Below are 13,154 nucleotides of genomic sequence, written 5' to 3' on the forward strand. Positions count from 1 at the left end.
CTTTTTTTTTTTTTTTTTTTTTTGAGACGGATTCTCACTCTGTCACCCAGGCTGGAATGCAATGGCGCTGTCTCGGCTCACTGCAAGCTCCGCCTCCCAGGTTCGCGCCATTCTCCTGCCTCAGCCTCCCGAGTAGCTGGGACTACAGGCGCCCACCACCGCGCCCAGCTAATTTTTTGTATTTTTAGTAGAGACGGGGTTTCACCGTGTTAGCCAGGAAGGTCTCTATCTGCTGACCTTGTGATCCGCCTGTCTTGGCCACCCAAAGTGCTGAGATTACAGGCGTGAGCCACCGCGCCCGGCCTGAGCAATTTCTAAAACTCTCTAAGCATCATTTTTTCTCATTTGTAAAATAAGGGTAACGATGCCTACCTCAGAAGGTTGTGTGAGGTTTAAATAAGATAATTGTAGAGTATGTAGCCTGGTGTCTGGTATGTATCAATAAAAGGTAGATATTATTACTGATGTTTATTCAGCTAATCTGATGTATAAGGATAACTACTCCATAATTTAGACTTGGGAAAGTGTCACAAACAGAGCTTTGTGGTGGTCTCATTGGTGCTGTGAAATTAGGTGATTGGTCACACACCTCTACAGCCTTATATCCCTTGGAGCAGGGTCTTTGTTTTAGAAAAGCCCTGGTGATGTGGTCTTAAGAACCCAGCTTAAGTTGTATGTTTTCTTCTTTTATAGTGAGGCAGCAAAAGGAAAGTTTGATAGATCTAGCTATTCATGGGCAATGCCACTTCTGAATTGACATTGCCACTTTCTTTCTCCCTTCAAAACAAAAAGATGGCTGTCCCTTCCTTCTGCAGTTGCAGGGCTTATACTGTACTCTTTAAGATCCTTGGAGCATCAAGGAAAGTGCTCAAGAAGAGAGATTTAAAATGTCTGTTGAAACCACCAATGACTAAGTTATATCTTTTCTAGTGAAAAGTTTACTCATATATTCACAAAAAGGCATTCATGGATTGATGTTTGAGTCATTTGAATTCTAACCTCAACTCTGTGTTAATTTCCTTGGAAATTAAAAAGACAATGCTATTTTTTGTTATTCTAATATTTTATATCTTTAGTGGAACTGTAACACATTTTCCTTCCCTAGCTGGGAGGGTATGGAGAGGGTGACGGTATCATCTAGAAAGAGCTTTTGAACATTTCAGAGGACAAACTTGTTAGGAATGGTAGCGATAACAAGAATGCAAAACAACAGCTTTCTGAACATAATTGCTCACAGCTATTAATCTTCTCAACTTTGCAAGATTTTTTCATTATGTGGAGAAAATGGCTGCTAATTTGGGGGAATGACATCAAGAGAACTCTGCAGGCAGTCAGACTGGTTAATATCAGACCATTCTCCATCTAAACACCCACCTCAAAGACAGAGCCAAGTATAGGATGAGTTTGGGGAATATTTTCTTCTGATACTGTGTCAGAGTGTGTGCTACTGTGTAATTTCTTGACCTCTAGTGCTTGATCTTATTCCGATGTTCTCAAACTTGCTTATGTGTTTGAAACTTCGCATTTCAGAGTCTGCTAAAGCAGAAGTCATGTACTAGCCTGAAACTTCACATTTCAGAGTCTACTAAAGCAGAAGTCATGTACTAGCCATAAAACATCCTTGTTGATGCTAAAAAATGAAAGAGGCTTTCTTTGTGTTTCAGTTGTGCCTTTTCTACAGTGGTCTTAGACAATTTTGGAGCAAAAATCATTCCTATCGCAAAACAAATTGTAAAATTTGTTCCTAAATCAGTAAAAGCTATAGCCTTCAGCAGAATGTTGACTCTAGACAGCATAGGATTTTACTCTATTAGTGAATTTTCTTCTCTTGCCTTATTGTTACTATTTTCTTTACCCATACAGACAAGCACTGATTTGGTACAGCCGGTAGGTAAATATCCAGAACATTCTGGATTTTTTTGGTATTTGACATGCATTACATACATAGTATATTTTCTAGAATGAACTGTTTCCCCATGGCATTGCTAGTCATAGATTTAAACCTTAAGCCAATGAATGTAATCACTTTCCAGTTTGGTTTTACTGGTGCTACTCGCCTGAAGAGCTTTGTGTTTCTCATCAAATCTTACCATGTTCTGTTTCATCTTCTGTTTTTGTTTTTTTCCCTTTGCTTTTCTGCATACGTTAAAGACTGACTCTTCAGAAAGCCTTTCCTTGTGTAACCTGATCATGGAGGAAACTCCAGACAGTGGGTTGGCGGAAGAAATTCAAAGATCTCAAAATGATATAGGTGCATTTACTTGGGGCTCTGACGCTAGTACAGACAGGGTCAGCCAAGAAATTACCTCAGGTGGGTTTGGAGAAGACTCTGCATGTCCCTCCGAAGCAGAGCAAGACATAAGATTATCCACCAGACTGCTTTCATCTGCTGACTGGCCCACTGTAGCTGAACAGGGTGAGCATGCCCCGGGGCCAGCCTTTCCAGGTGGAAATGAACAACTGCCCCCAAAGCCTGTGCCGGAGGCTGGAGTAGCCATTGCTGCTTGTGTGGAGATGGAGCAGCAGTATGACCCACTTGACTCAGACATGCCAGCCATGGACACAGCTGGCCTGTTCAAAGAAAGTCATGAAGATATGAAGAAGCCAGATGAAGAGGAAGAGAAACAGAAGATAGAAGATTCTCTGTGGGCAGGTGTGGAGGCATGTCAAAAGGTAGACACTGGAGCTATTGATATCAAGACACTAGAAGGTACAGAGGAATTTGAAGAGAAAGCATGTGAAAGGACAGGAAACAGAGTGGTAGATCTTCTTAATACCATAGGAAAGGAAGACCATAAGACCTTAAAAATTAATGAAGTGGAAACTAGAAAAGATCTAAGAGCAGGGTATAAGGAAAGTACAAACACCAATGAAAATTCTTTTGAGAAAACTGACCTATTAGAAAAGAACATGGAAGGAGGAGATATGGCAAAAGAACTTAGTGACAGAGACCAAGGTCTACATGATGGAATTCAAAAGGTAATCAATAATTGTGGAATGATAGAAGGCTTTGGAGCCAAACCTGCCAATCACCCAGATATCTTGAATCCATCTCTCCAGACCTACTCTGTATCTAATATTGAAGATGGCAGCCCTGAGGGATGGGATTTGACTAGAAAAGACATAAAGAAAAATGCAATAGACACTCCCAACCATGATATGATATTTTACCCAGCACAAGACAGTACAGATGCTGAAGAAATTCAGTGTGAGACTGTTTTAAATGCTCTTGTAGGTGACAGGGATAAAAATCAGGCTGTTTTATCAATAAAACTTGAAGTAGAAGCTCAGTCTAGGACTGACCTTAATTATTCTCTGGGAAGAGATGCAAACAGAAGAGATTTATGTTCATGTAAGGCAGAAAGTTCACTAATAGAAGGGTCTGAAAGAACAGTAACTAAGAACTGTAGTCATACTGTTAACTTGCCAAGAATTGCAGAGATAGACTCTTGGGGAACAGATCCAGGTCAAATCTGGCAGCCAAGCTTGGATTCAGCAATGAATAATTTGGATATAACAGGATTCTCTGGTATACCAGATGGCCAAGCAAGTGGATTTGCCAGTTGTCTGGATTCTATTAACCACTGGCCTATCAGAGATACAGAAGGCTTAGATAATAGCTGGACACATTTAGATGTAGTTGAGCACAAGGAAGAACTGAAGGTGGACTTACTAGCAGGTGATTGTAGGGAACAAGCCATTTCTAGCTGCTGGGAACAAAGCCAGGAGATAGCAAGACCATTGATTTTGGGGACCTCCTGGAATGTTAGCACTGAGAGTTCTGCTAGTTCCCGAGACCAGGACATCAACAACTCAGATTTATCTGAAGATGAAATTGCTAACCAGAGATATGGATTGTTGTACCAAGAAATAGAGGCTGACAAAGACGAGGTACTTATCCTGGTCTGTAGCATAGACTAGCCAAAGACTTCTGTAGGTTCTGTTTTTCCTAATGTCTCTCACCTACTTCATTATACATCACTATCTTCTAGGAGGCCTGATCTCTCTAACAGATTGTCATGTACTTCTTGAAATCTGTGCAAACCAAACACAAATAGGTTGACCAAAAAAAAAAAAAAAAAAAAAAAAAAAGCAGCAGCATCAACAACAACAACAAAAAAAACCCAACAACATAGACACATACACACAAAGCAGAATGATTGTGTTGGGAATTAATGACAGTCTATGTTACCATCTCATTTTCTGAGTTTATTCTCCCTACTTTCACTCTTACTATGCAGGTACTAAAAATGTGCTAAACCAAGAGCAGCACAGACTAATTTACTGTTCCTAAAGTGGTTCCGCTCCAAAAAGAACACATGAAATGTTTCAACCCAGGCCCACTGAAACTGTAAAATATCATAATTGCTGTTCATCAAAATGATGCATTGTAGAAACACTGGAAAAGTTTCTTCCAGATTATATCAATGGCCTGAAAAACAAGCAACTTAACTCCTAATGGCCCTTTTCTGGAATCATCTTCTCATTATAGAGAAAGTGGGTTTTGGTTGGCACCAAGCAATAATGCAGCAGCAATAATTGTAAAATTAACCTTTCTTTTTTTTTTGTCAGCCTATTTAAAATCATACAGTGTGGCCTTTGCATTTCCTAAGCTCTTTCATGCACAGCAACCTTTTGTATTATTTTAAAACTTGTGGTAGTCTTTACTTTCCAACTTGTCTAATGGATATTTACTGGTCCTACAAAAATGATAATGAAAAATAATAACACAATCTGATTTTCGTTTCTGTTTAGGCTCCTGGTGGTTCATTTAATGGATTCACACAGGTAAGGAATCTATTTTCTTACAAGATCCATCTGCTGAGAATGATGCACATTTATTTTCAATGTGGTTCTCTGTGCCACTAGTATAGCATAATATTAAGAATGTCAGCACCCACTACTTACAGACTGAGTAATGGAAACAGAATAGTAGCAACATTGTATGATTATTGTGAAGATCAAATGAGATATGCAACAGAGTGTTTAGCCCAGCAGGCTAGCACACACTAAGTTCTCCCTGACTTTAGTTTAGCTTCTATTAATATGGTTAGCTATACCATGGGCTTCTACCTTCTACCGATTCCTCTACTAGAAATTAGAAGTTGTTCTGATCTGAGAGATCCACTGGATTCAGCTGTTCTAAAGAAGAGCTAGGATTGTTTTGAACTAATGAGATGGATCTTTAGAAAATGTGAGAGGGTTTTAGGACCTTCATTCTAGAGATTCCTATAGGAGCCACACTGCACAGAGCCTTACCTCTTCAGCAGTTCTCCAGGAAGGAGCTGTTGGAAGATCAGAAACCATATGCTGGTTGTTTCCAATAAGACAGTATTTTTCTTGAGAGTCTGTGAAAGAGAAACCACAAGATGAACTGTCCCATTAGGACAGTGTATGTGTATGTCCCAACAGGTAGGCAGGTGTAACCTATGTAAAAGGCCGGCCGCATGGCTCTCAGGCTTCTGGATCAGTTCTGACAACCTCTTCAATGGAGACCTCAAACAGGCTTGTCTGTGATGCCTGCTTTGTCTCAGAATGTCAGACATGCACAGTTTCTAATAATTTAGCATTTAGAATTCTCTAAATACATATTCATAATATATTCATGAATAGAATTCTCTAAAGGTTTCATTATTTTCCCATGTTACCTATAAAAAGATAAAAACCCACGGATATTCCCACATCCAAATACAGATGCACACAAACACAAAGAGAGATGTTAATGCATCTCTTCCATCTTCAGAAAATTCCTTTGAAAGGTTATCATAGGCATTGTCATCAATTTCTCATTCTTTTCAGGTTTGTATTTCCATCAGAGTTATTAATGCACATAATTTTAAAAGTAACAACTTTTATAAGGGCTTTTATTTTAAAACTTCAGACCATCATACACTCCCTTCATTTCCTGTTTCTTAGAGGTAAATAGTTTCACTTCCTTCAACAAATTCTCTGTTTCCGCCCTATATGTGTGCATGGGTTTCTTATAATGCTGCTTCTTGATTTCTAAAGTATTATCTATTGACTCATCTCTCTGGAAGGTGAAGACTTAAAGTATTTTCCACCTCCTACCCACCCAATTCGCCCCCTCTTCTGCTTCCTGCCCTTCCTCTGATAGAGTTCCATCAGAGCCATCCAGGCAATCTGTGGTAATGTAATAGAGATGAAAATGCTATTAACAGCCAAGTCATGAAGTTCACATTTTGTTTCATGCCAAATTTTTGTTTTCCTTGGTGGTAATAATTGTGGCTCTTATTGATTTGCCTTTTGATTGATATGCTTAGTTTTCTAGGTACTTTTTGCATATTGAACCCCATACTCTGTAGTTATATAAATCTCCTATTTTGCTGAAAACATTAGACATTCAATCAGTTTCATCTTCTTGAAGAAATTGCCTATCTGTCCTCCTCTCCTGGGCTGCTGTGGTCTGAACTGGGTACTCTATGACTGTGACTTGCTGTAGAGCTGTTCTCACTGGCTCTTCCATCCTGTTGGTCATGGGGACTGCCTTCACCTCTCTCTCGTGTCCTTCCACTGTTTTCTGATGCAAGTTTCCTCATTTGTGGTTTAACCATTCATTTGGGTGGAGCACAACCTCCAGTAGCTTTCTGAGAAAAGTGTATACACGGAAGGTGTATATTTGTGACCTTACACATCTGAACATATCCTACGTATATATTAATATACTGGACTGCTAGTTTGGGTATTATATTAGAAGCTGTAAATCATTTTCCCTTAGAATTTTAAAGCCATCGCTCCACTCAATCCTACCACCTAGTGTTGCCTTCAAGAAACTGTCATTTTGATTCTTGATATTTTGTAAGAAACCTTCTTCCCTCTCCTCATTCTTTCTATCTCCCTCCTCCTACCTCTTTCATCTTCCTTTTCTCTCTTTCTCTCTGGAACTTTGTAGCATCTTCTTTTTACTTCAGTGTTTCTGAAATGTTTCAACGATGGGCTATGGTCTGAGTCTCTTTTCATCCACTGTATAAGCCTTTTTAATCTCAAAATGTATGGGTTTTGGTTTGAGAGAATTTAAAAAAAATATTTCATGGCTTTATCTTTTTTTTCCTTTGTTCTCTCATTCCATAACACTTCTCTTTTTCATATGTTAACTTCCTGACTAGTATTCTATTATTTTTTCTTTGCTGTTTCCTTTTCTCTGTTGTCTTTCTCTACTTTCTCTGTTTGTCAACTATTCTAACAGGTTTTTCACCCCTATAATTTTTTCAATTTCCAATAACTCTTTTTGTTTACTGCATATTTATTTTCCAATAGCATCTTCTTCTTGTGTCATGACTGATTCTCTTCCATTATATCTCTGAAGGTATTAATAATCATTTTTGAATTATTTTTGCAAAGTCTTTGTTTCTTCCTCTTGCTTAACCCTTTCTATTCCATCTCTCTTTTACATTTGAGACTTCTCAAATGTTTGGTGATCTTGACTGAATATTCATATTTAAAAGTGGGATGCTGAAAAGCTGACTGGAAACTTGTACAGGTAGATAGAGTTCATTGACTGTGGGCATTGTTGCAGGACTTTCTGGCTCATCTTTTCTGTTGGGGAGCCACTGAAGTCAGATTCATTAGGCATTTTTTTTTTCCTTTGGGCTGGCCAGATTTCCCAGGGAAGATTTATTTTGTCTCCTGTCTGTGAAGTTCAAGTCTGACTACTAGTGTAATTGAGGTGATTGGGGAAAAAATGGGAGCAGAGTGGCGAGAGAGGGGTGCATGGTCTCAATATTTATTATGTAAGTACTCAGTGCTTCTACCTTCCTGATGTGCCTGTGCGTTCCCCAGTCCAGGAACCCTGTTTCAGCCTCTGTATAATTAATCTCAAGTCTTCTGCTAGGGTAGGCAAGGATGTTGCTTGGTGTTCTTAGTAGGTAAGAATATCTTGAGGTCTGATGACTTTGTAATAGACTTTTACTATTCTTCTGTTGTTATCACCACTCTCACTCCTGTTTCCAATGGCTCTTTATGCTTCTAATTCTTCACCACTGGGAATTCTAAGGAACAAATCGGACTGATTTTCAGCATTTCCAGCATCACCTTAGGATACAGATTTCTTTGATCTACCAAGTTACTACTCTTTCATCTGCTTTCCAATTTCAACATTTTGTTGTTTCTGTCTTTCTTCTCATTCTTTTCATTCTTATAGGTTTATGCCTTTAAAAATCCCTTTTGTTTAGTTTGGATTCAGGAGGTAACAGAGGTAACTGCATGTGTTCAAAACACCATCTTCAACCAAAAGTCACTGGCTCATCTTTTCTGTTAGGCATCCCCTGATGTCAATTTCTTCAGGCATTTTGTTTTTTACCTTGAGCTGGCAGATTTCCCAGGAAAGACACTTGGGTCTCCTATTTGGAGGGTGCAAGCCTGGCTACCAATGTAATGAGAGATGAAGGTTCCTTTAGAGATTACTTTTCCTTTAGATTTCCTCCAGCTTGATTTGTTTAGGTCAATGAACGTATTTTATGAAATGTTAACATATGGCTCATACATAACCCATAGAAGGAACACTTAAGTAATATAGTGAGATTGAATTCACAGCATTTAAAAAGTTTAAATTCTGGAGCTTCAACCACTAACTTCTGATTTGATATCAACAGCCAGAAGAGAAACTGTGGACTAACGATGCCCCTGAAGCCAGTGGCCTTTGTTTAATGACTCTCATAGTATTCTGCTAACAGAGACTTATATTTAGAATAACTATTATTAAAACTTACTTTTGCATGTTTTGACTTAATGATTTAAAATAAAAGGGGACTTGAACATGTTTAAAATAATATTTATTGAGGCCAGGCATGGTGGCTCCCACCTGTAATCCTAGCACTCTGGGAAGCCAAGCTCAGCAGATTGCTTGAGCCCAGAAATTCGAGACCAGCTTGGGCAACATGATGAAACCCTGTCTATACAAAAAAATGCAAAAATTAGCCAGGTGTGGTGATGTGCGCCTGTACTTCTAGCTACACAGGAGGCTGAAGTGGATGGCCTGAGCCCAGGGAGGTGGAGAATGCAGTGAGCATGATCATACCACTATACTCCAGCCTGGGGAACAGAGGAGACCCTTTCTCAAAAAAAAATTAGATAGATAGATAGAGTCTCGATAGATAGATAGATAGATAGATAGACAGATAGATAGACAGACACAATTGATGGTAGCTAATTTAAATATCTTTAAAAAACATCTTCTATTTTTATCCTTGATTTTCAGCCCCAGGATACTTCATTATTCACAATGCAGACAGACCAGAGTATGATCTGCAACTTGGTAAGTTGATTTGGGTTTGTGCTCTCAGGAAGTTGTTAGTTATCACTGAATGTTCTAAAGCTGATCATTCTAGGCTGTCTAGAGTTTGAATATCCAGAATGTGTTTTCTGGATCCTGTACTTTTCTAGAAAACAGGAGAGAATGTGTCTGTAAAACCTCAGTGTGACTTTGCGTTTGGTTATTTCTATTCACACAGGCACAGTCATTCCAGCAAAAACTAGTCTCCTAATTATGAACCCCAGCAGAACACAGTGAATCCATTAAGGACATGTATATTTCCGTATGAATATAACTTAAGCTCCAGTATTTAAAGTGAAATTGCCTCAAGAATTCATGCTTCAAAATAAATCCTTGTTTGTTTCTTGAACCTGAAACTACCCCATTTATCATCTCATCCCTCCACTTTGTGAGAGGTAGAAAGCAGTAATGCACAGTAGAGTTGTGATTCCTAATTTGATACCAAATGAGAGGAAAGAGAAAAACTTAGTTAGGGGATGAGTAAGAAATAGAAATAGTTACTCCTGGCATTAGAGGAGATTCTTAAAAGATCAGTGTTGCAGTTATGATGGGAAACATTTTTAGCAACAGCTTAAAGCTTACTAGTAAAGATGAATGAAGAGACCTTATGAGATGTCACTTTTGAGCATGTCATTGCTACGCTTCAGAGGATTTGGGCTCTTTGAGGACTAGTTCATGAGGGTTATTTGTAGCACTATGGTTTTCTCTTGGGAATAGTGCATACTTATCCCAGCTCCTGCCTTTCATATTGGATGCTTGGAATTGAGATTAAATAGAATGATTTCTTTTAAACTATTTTATTTTTAAGTAAGGAATTCTGTTCTGGAAAGTTGTCTTCAAGGCTGGTTTGATATATTTGCAAACACAGCTGTGTCTCTCATACCTTGTCAATAGAGTGTCACACTTTTGCCTTTTGGGCAACCAGCTGAAAGGCAGGGTCTCTCTGGCCTGCAAATAAATATTTAAATGTTTCAAATACAAATTATACTTGTGTTAGTAATGGAGCCAGTGAAACTCATTCTTCATGTTCATTGGTGATTCTCCAGCTGAGTGATGGAGATGGAGAATGGAATTTTTAATTACCAATCATGAATGGTTTATGAGAAATGGAGAAATACCAGTATAAAAGGAAAGGCAATTGGTTATAATTAAACTCACACCTACTACACTGATGCAAAAGATTCAGGTATAGAATTCAGTGGTTTTTGAGTTTCGGTGAACCTTTCCCTATCATCCATGGCTGGTCCTAGGAGCTTCCATGCTTGTCTTTCTCTTCTGTTTGTATGTATTCTCTGAAGCAGACATCTTGCCCCTTCTTTCCATGGGGAACTTAGCTTTGTCATGTTCAGCATTGCAAATGCTGCTAACATTGGTCCTGCCCTCTGATCTAGGAAATCACAGTGAACTGATGTCTCCCAGTGAGTCGTGATTGTACACGATCTTCCCAGGAGCAAGAAAACGTCCCAGTGTTTGGCTCATTGACTATTCTGAGCGAGGTGGGGGGTGAAGTTGGTAATCAGCTGTACATCTCCCAGCCTGCATCATACAGCCCCGCAGGACATCTTTTGAGTACAGGTTTAAACTCTTTTGAATCAGTAACTCTTGCTCAGGGCTCAGGGTTGCCTCTAAAGCTCTTTGGAGTTCTCATTAAATTAGCTCTCTCAGGATTGGAGAAACTGGATACAAGGCCACATTGGATGTGACTAGACTTCTGCCCCTGCTGTCCCAACCCATCTCCTCTTCCTCTGTATTGACCCGCCTTTCATCTTATCACAAAGGATACCAGAAAAGGTGCTGCAAGGCTACACTCCTCATTTTATTCTAAAGGAAGAATTGGTTTATGGTCCTCAGAGTTAAACAATTGTGGCATCTGCTGCCACCAATATCTGTAAAGGATGTATCTCTTCTCTGAGTGTGTAATGACTGCTACTGAAGCAAACAATAGGAAATCATTCTCAGCACTCCAAAATAGGTGTGGCATGGGATCAACCCATTTGCAATGTCTTTCAAGGGAGGTGTCTCATAGGAAAAACGGTGAAGGTAGGGCACAATTCCCACAAGACTATATTAAATCTCTCCACAAGAGGTTGCTCACATTTTATCTTTGTTTTTCCCTCTTTCTTGACAAAATACTTACAATTTTACATTATCTTGGAATAGAAAGGTGGCTTCTATTTCTAAATTTGGGTAGCTGATTTTATATATAACCATGCTTCATTGTTACTCATCATTTAGGGAGTTATACTATCCTCCTGGAATTTAGATTAAGTTGTAATGCCATATTGTAAAATTTCATGTGTTATTGTCATATGTGAAACATCTTGTGACTTGTGGGGACATAAGCAATCCTATGTTCTCTTTATACTAGACCGCAGTTGCACTGTCAAATTTCAACAAGCAAATGCAATTAGACTCATTTATAAAATCACCCTAGCTATTTATTCTTGCCTTATAAAAAATGTCAGAATTTCTTCAGACTTCTAAGAAACCCAGACTCTGATGCAAATATTTTTTGCATTTTAAGATATCTTTGCCTTTTATAAAATATATGATGTTATATTTCTTTGGCTCATGTTTTAAAACATCTCTTGGCTTCTCATCTGGCTTCGATCTTACTTCTTCCATAGAGTAGACTCAGCTTGCAGTGAACAGCATCTGCTCGTGGATTTCTTGATGTTTTCTCAAATTACCCTTTTATCCTTCATTGCAAAGGTCATTTGATGCCAGGCTGTCATAGCAAATCACCTTGACTTCCCAAATGGTAAGATCATTCCCTGAGCACTTATAGTATCTGTTTGCTGTTATGAAAACTTGTTCCATTATGAAGATAATTCTTTTCAAACAATAAAAGTGAAGTACTTTTCCATAAAGGACTCTTGAGAGCATATTAGTGTGAATTTTATCTCATTCTTCCTTAAAAATTATGTCAGGCCACCTCTTAAAGCTTAAAAAGGCCCATAAAAATCAAATGTTTGCACACTTGTCTACCAGTCCTTTGAATTTATTATGTCCTTTGAAAAGAATAGTCGTGTGATCCTGGCATGCATAAAAATGGAATGAGTTGGTGGGAAACATAAGGCAAATACTTTGTGTATTTGTCCAACACTAGGCTATTGATATTCATTTTGTATTATCTCAGCATAACTTTTCCATCACTTCTCTGTGGAACTTGCCATGTGCACTGACTCAGATAAATGTACAGGACAAATAGAGGTGTGTTTTGATTGCTTATGGTGACTTGGATAGAAGTTACTGATTTCTCCAATCACAGCATTAATTAGAGACTTCTTACTCCACTGGGAAATCACTTTTAAACTTTTTTTAGTTTAAGTGTTCTGGTGATAGAAAAGGATCTTATGAGCCCTCTAATGGCCATTCATTTAGTGAAAGAATCTTGCTAGATAAATATGTTTATTTATATTAGTAAGAATGGAAAAAGAAGGAATATTTTCAGTATTTGTAGTGACATGCATTGGCTGTGGTGCTTTTAATGGCTTGCTGTTAGTTTATATTGCTAATTTTAAAACTAAAAAGGCCTTGATCTAAGAGATGCCAGAAGCCTGATTCAGCATATATGTAATTGAAATCAGGATGATGTTTATATGTCTTGTTGGGACAAAAAGACCTCACCCTGCCTACACAATTCAGGGGGTGTAATTGATACCATGGAGAATACTGGCCTGTGGTTCTTTAAACAACTATTATATGAAATAAATGCATTACTAAGGATTTTGTTGGAGGGAGAAAGGGAACAAGGGACTGAGCAGGAATTTACAACAAGGCAGTAAAGTATCTATGATTGTAGTAGCGAATAGCCAGCTAGCTGATTCTGTTCTTCCCAGCCTTGGAAGTGGAACACTAGCTT

The 13,154-nt window shown here is 38.5% G+C and overlaps 1 protein-coding gene across 7 annotated transcripts in view; it reads left to right on the forward strand.

The window, feature by feature from the left end:
• AMPH (amphiphysin) overlaps positions 1-13,154 on the forward strand; it is a 249,394-nt gene that overhangs the window by 201,523 nt on the left and 34,717 nt on the right. For 2 of the 7 annotated variants that reach the window (XM_054559278.2, XM_054559280.2), the window contains exons 14-17: positions 1,864-1,887; positions 2,152-3,891; positions 4,756-4,788; positions 9,215-9,271. In XM_054559278.2, the coding sequence (XP_054415253.1) occupies positions 1,864-1,887; positions 2,152-3,891; positions 4,756-4,788; positions 9,215-9,271 (1,854 nt within the window). The remainder of the gene's footprint in view (positions 1-1,863; positions 1,888-2,151; positions 3,892-4,755; positions 4,789-9,214; positions 9,272-13,154) is intronic. The other 5 variants (XM_054559281.2, XM_054559282.2, XM_054559283.2 and 2 more) reach the window with 3 other exon arrangements.

Source organism: Pongo abelii, chromosome 6 (assembly GCF_028885655.2).
Source record: "Pongo abelii isolate AG06213 chromosome 6, NHGRI_mPonAbe1-v2.0_pri, whole genome shotgun sequence".
Taxonomy (NCBI): domain Eukaryota; kingdom Metazoa; phylum Chordata; class Mammalia; order Primates; family Hominidae; genus Pongo; species Pongo abelii.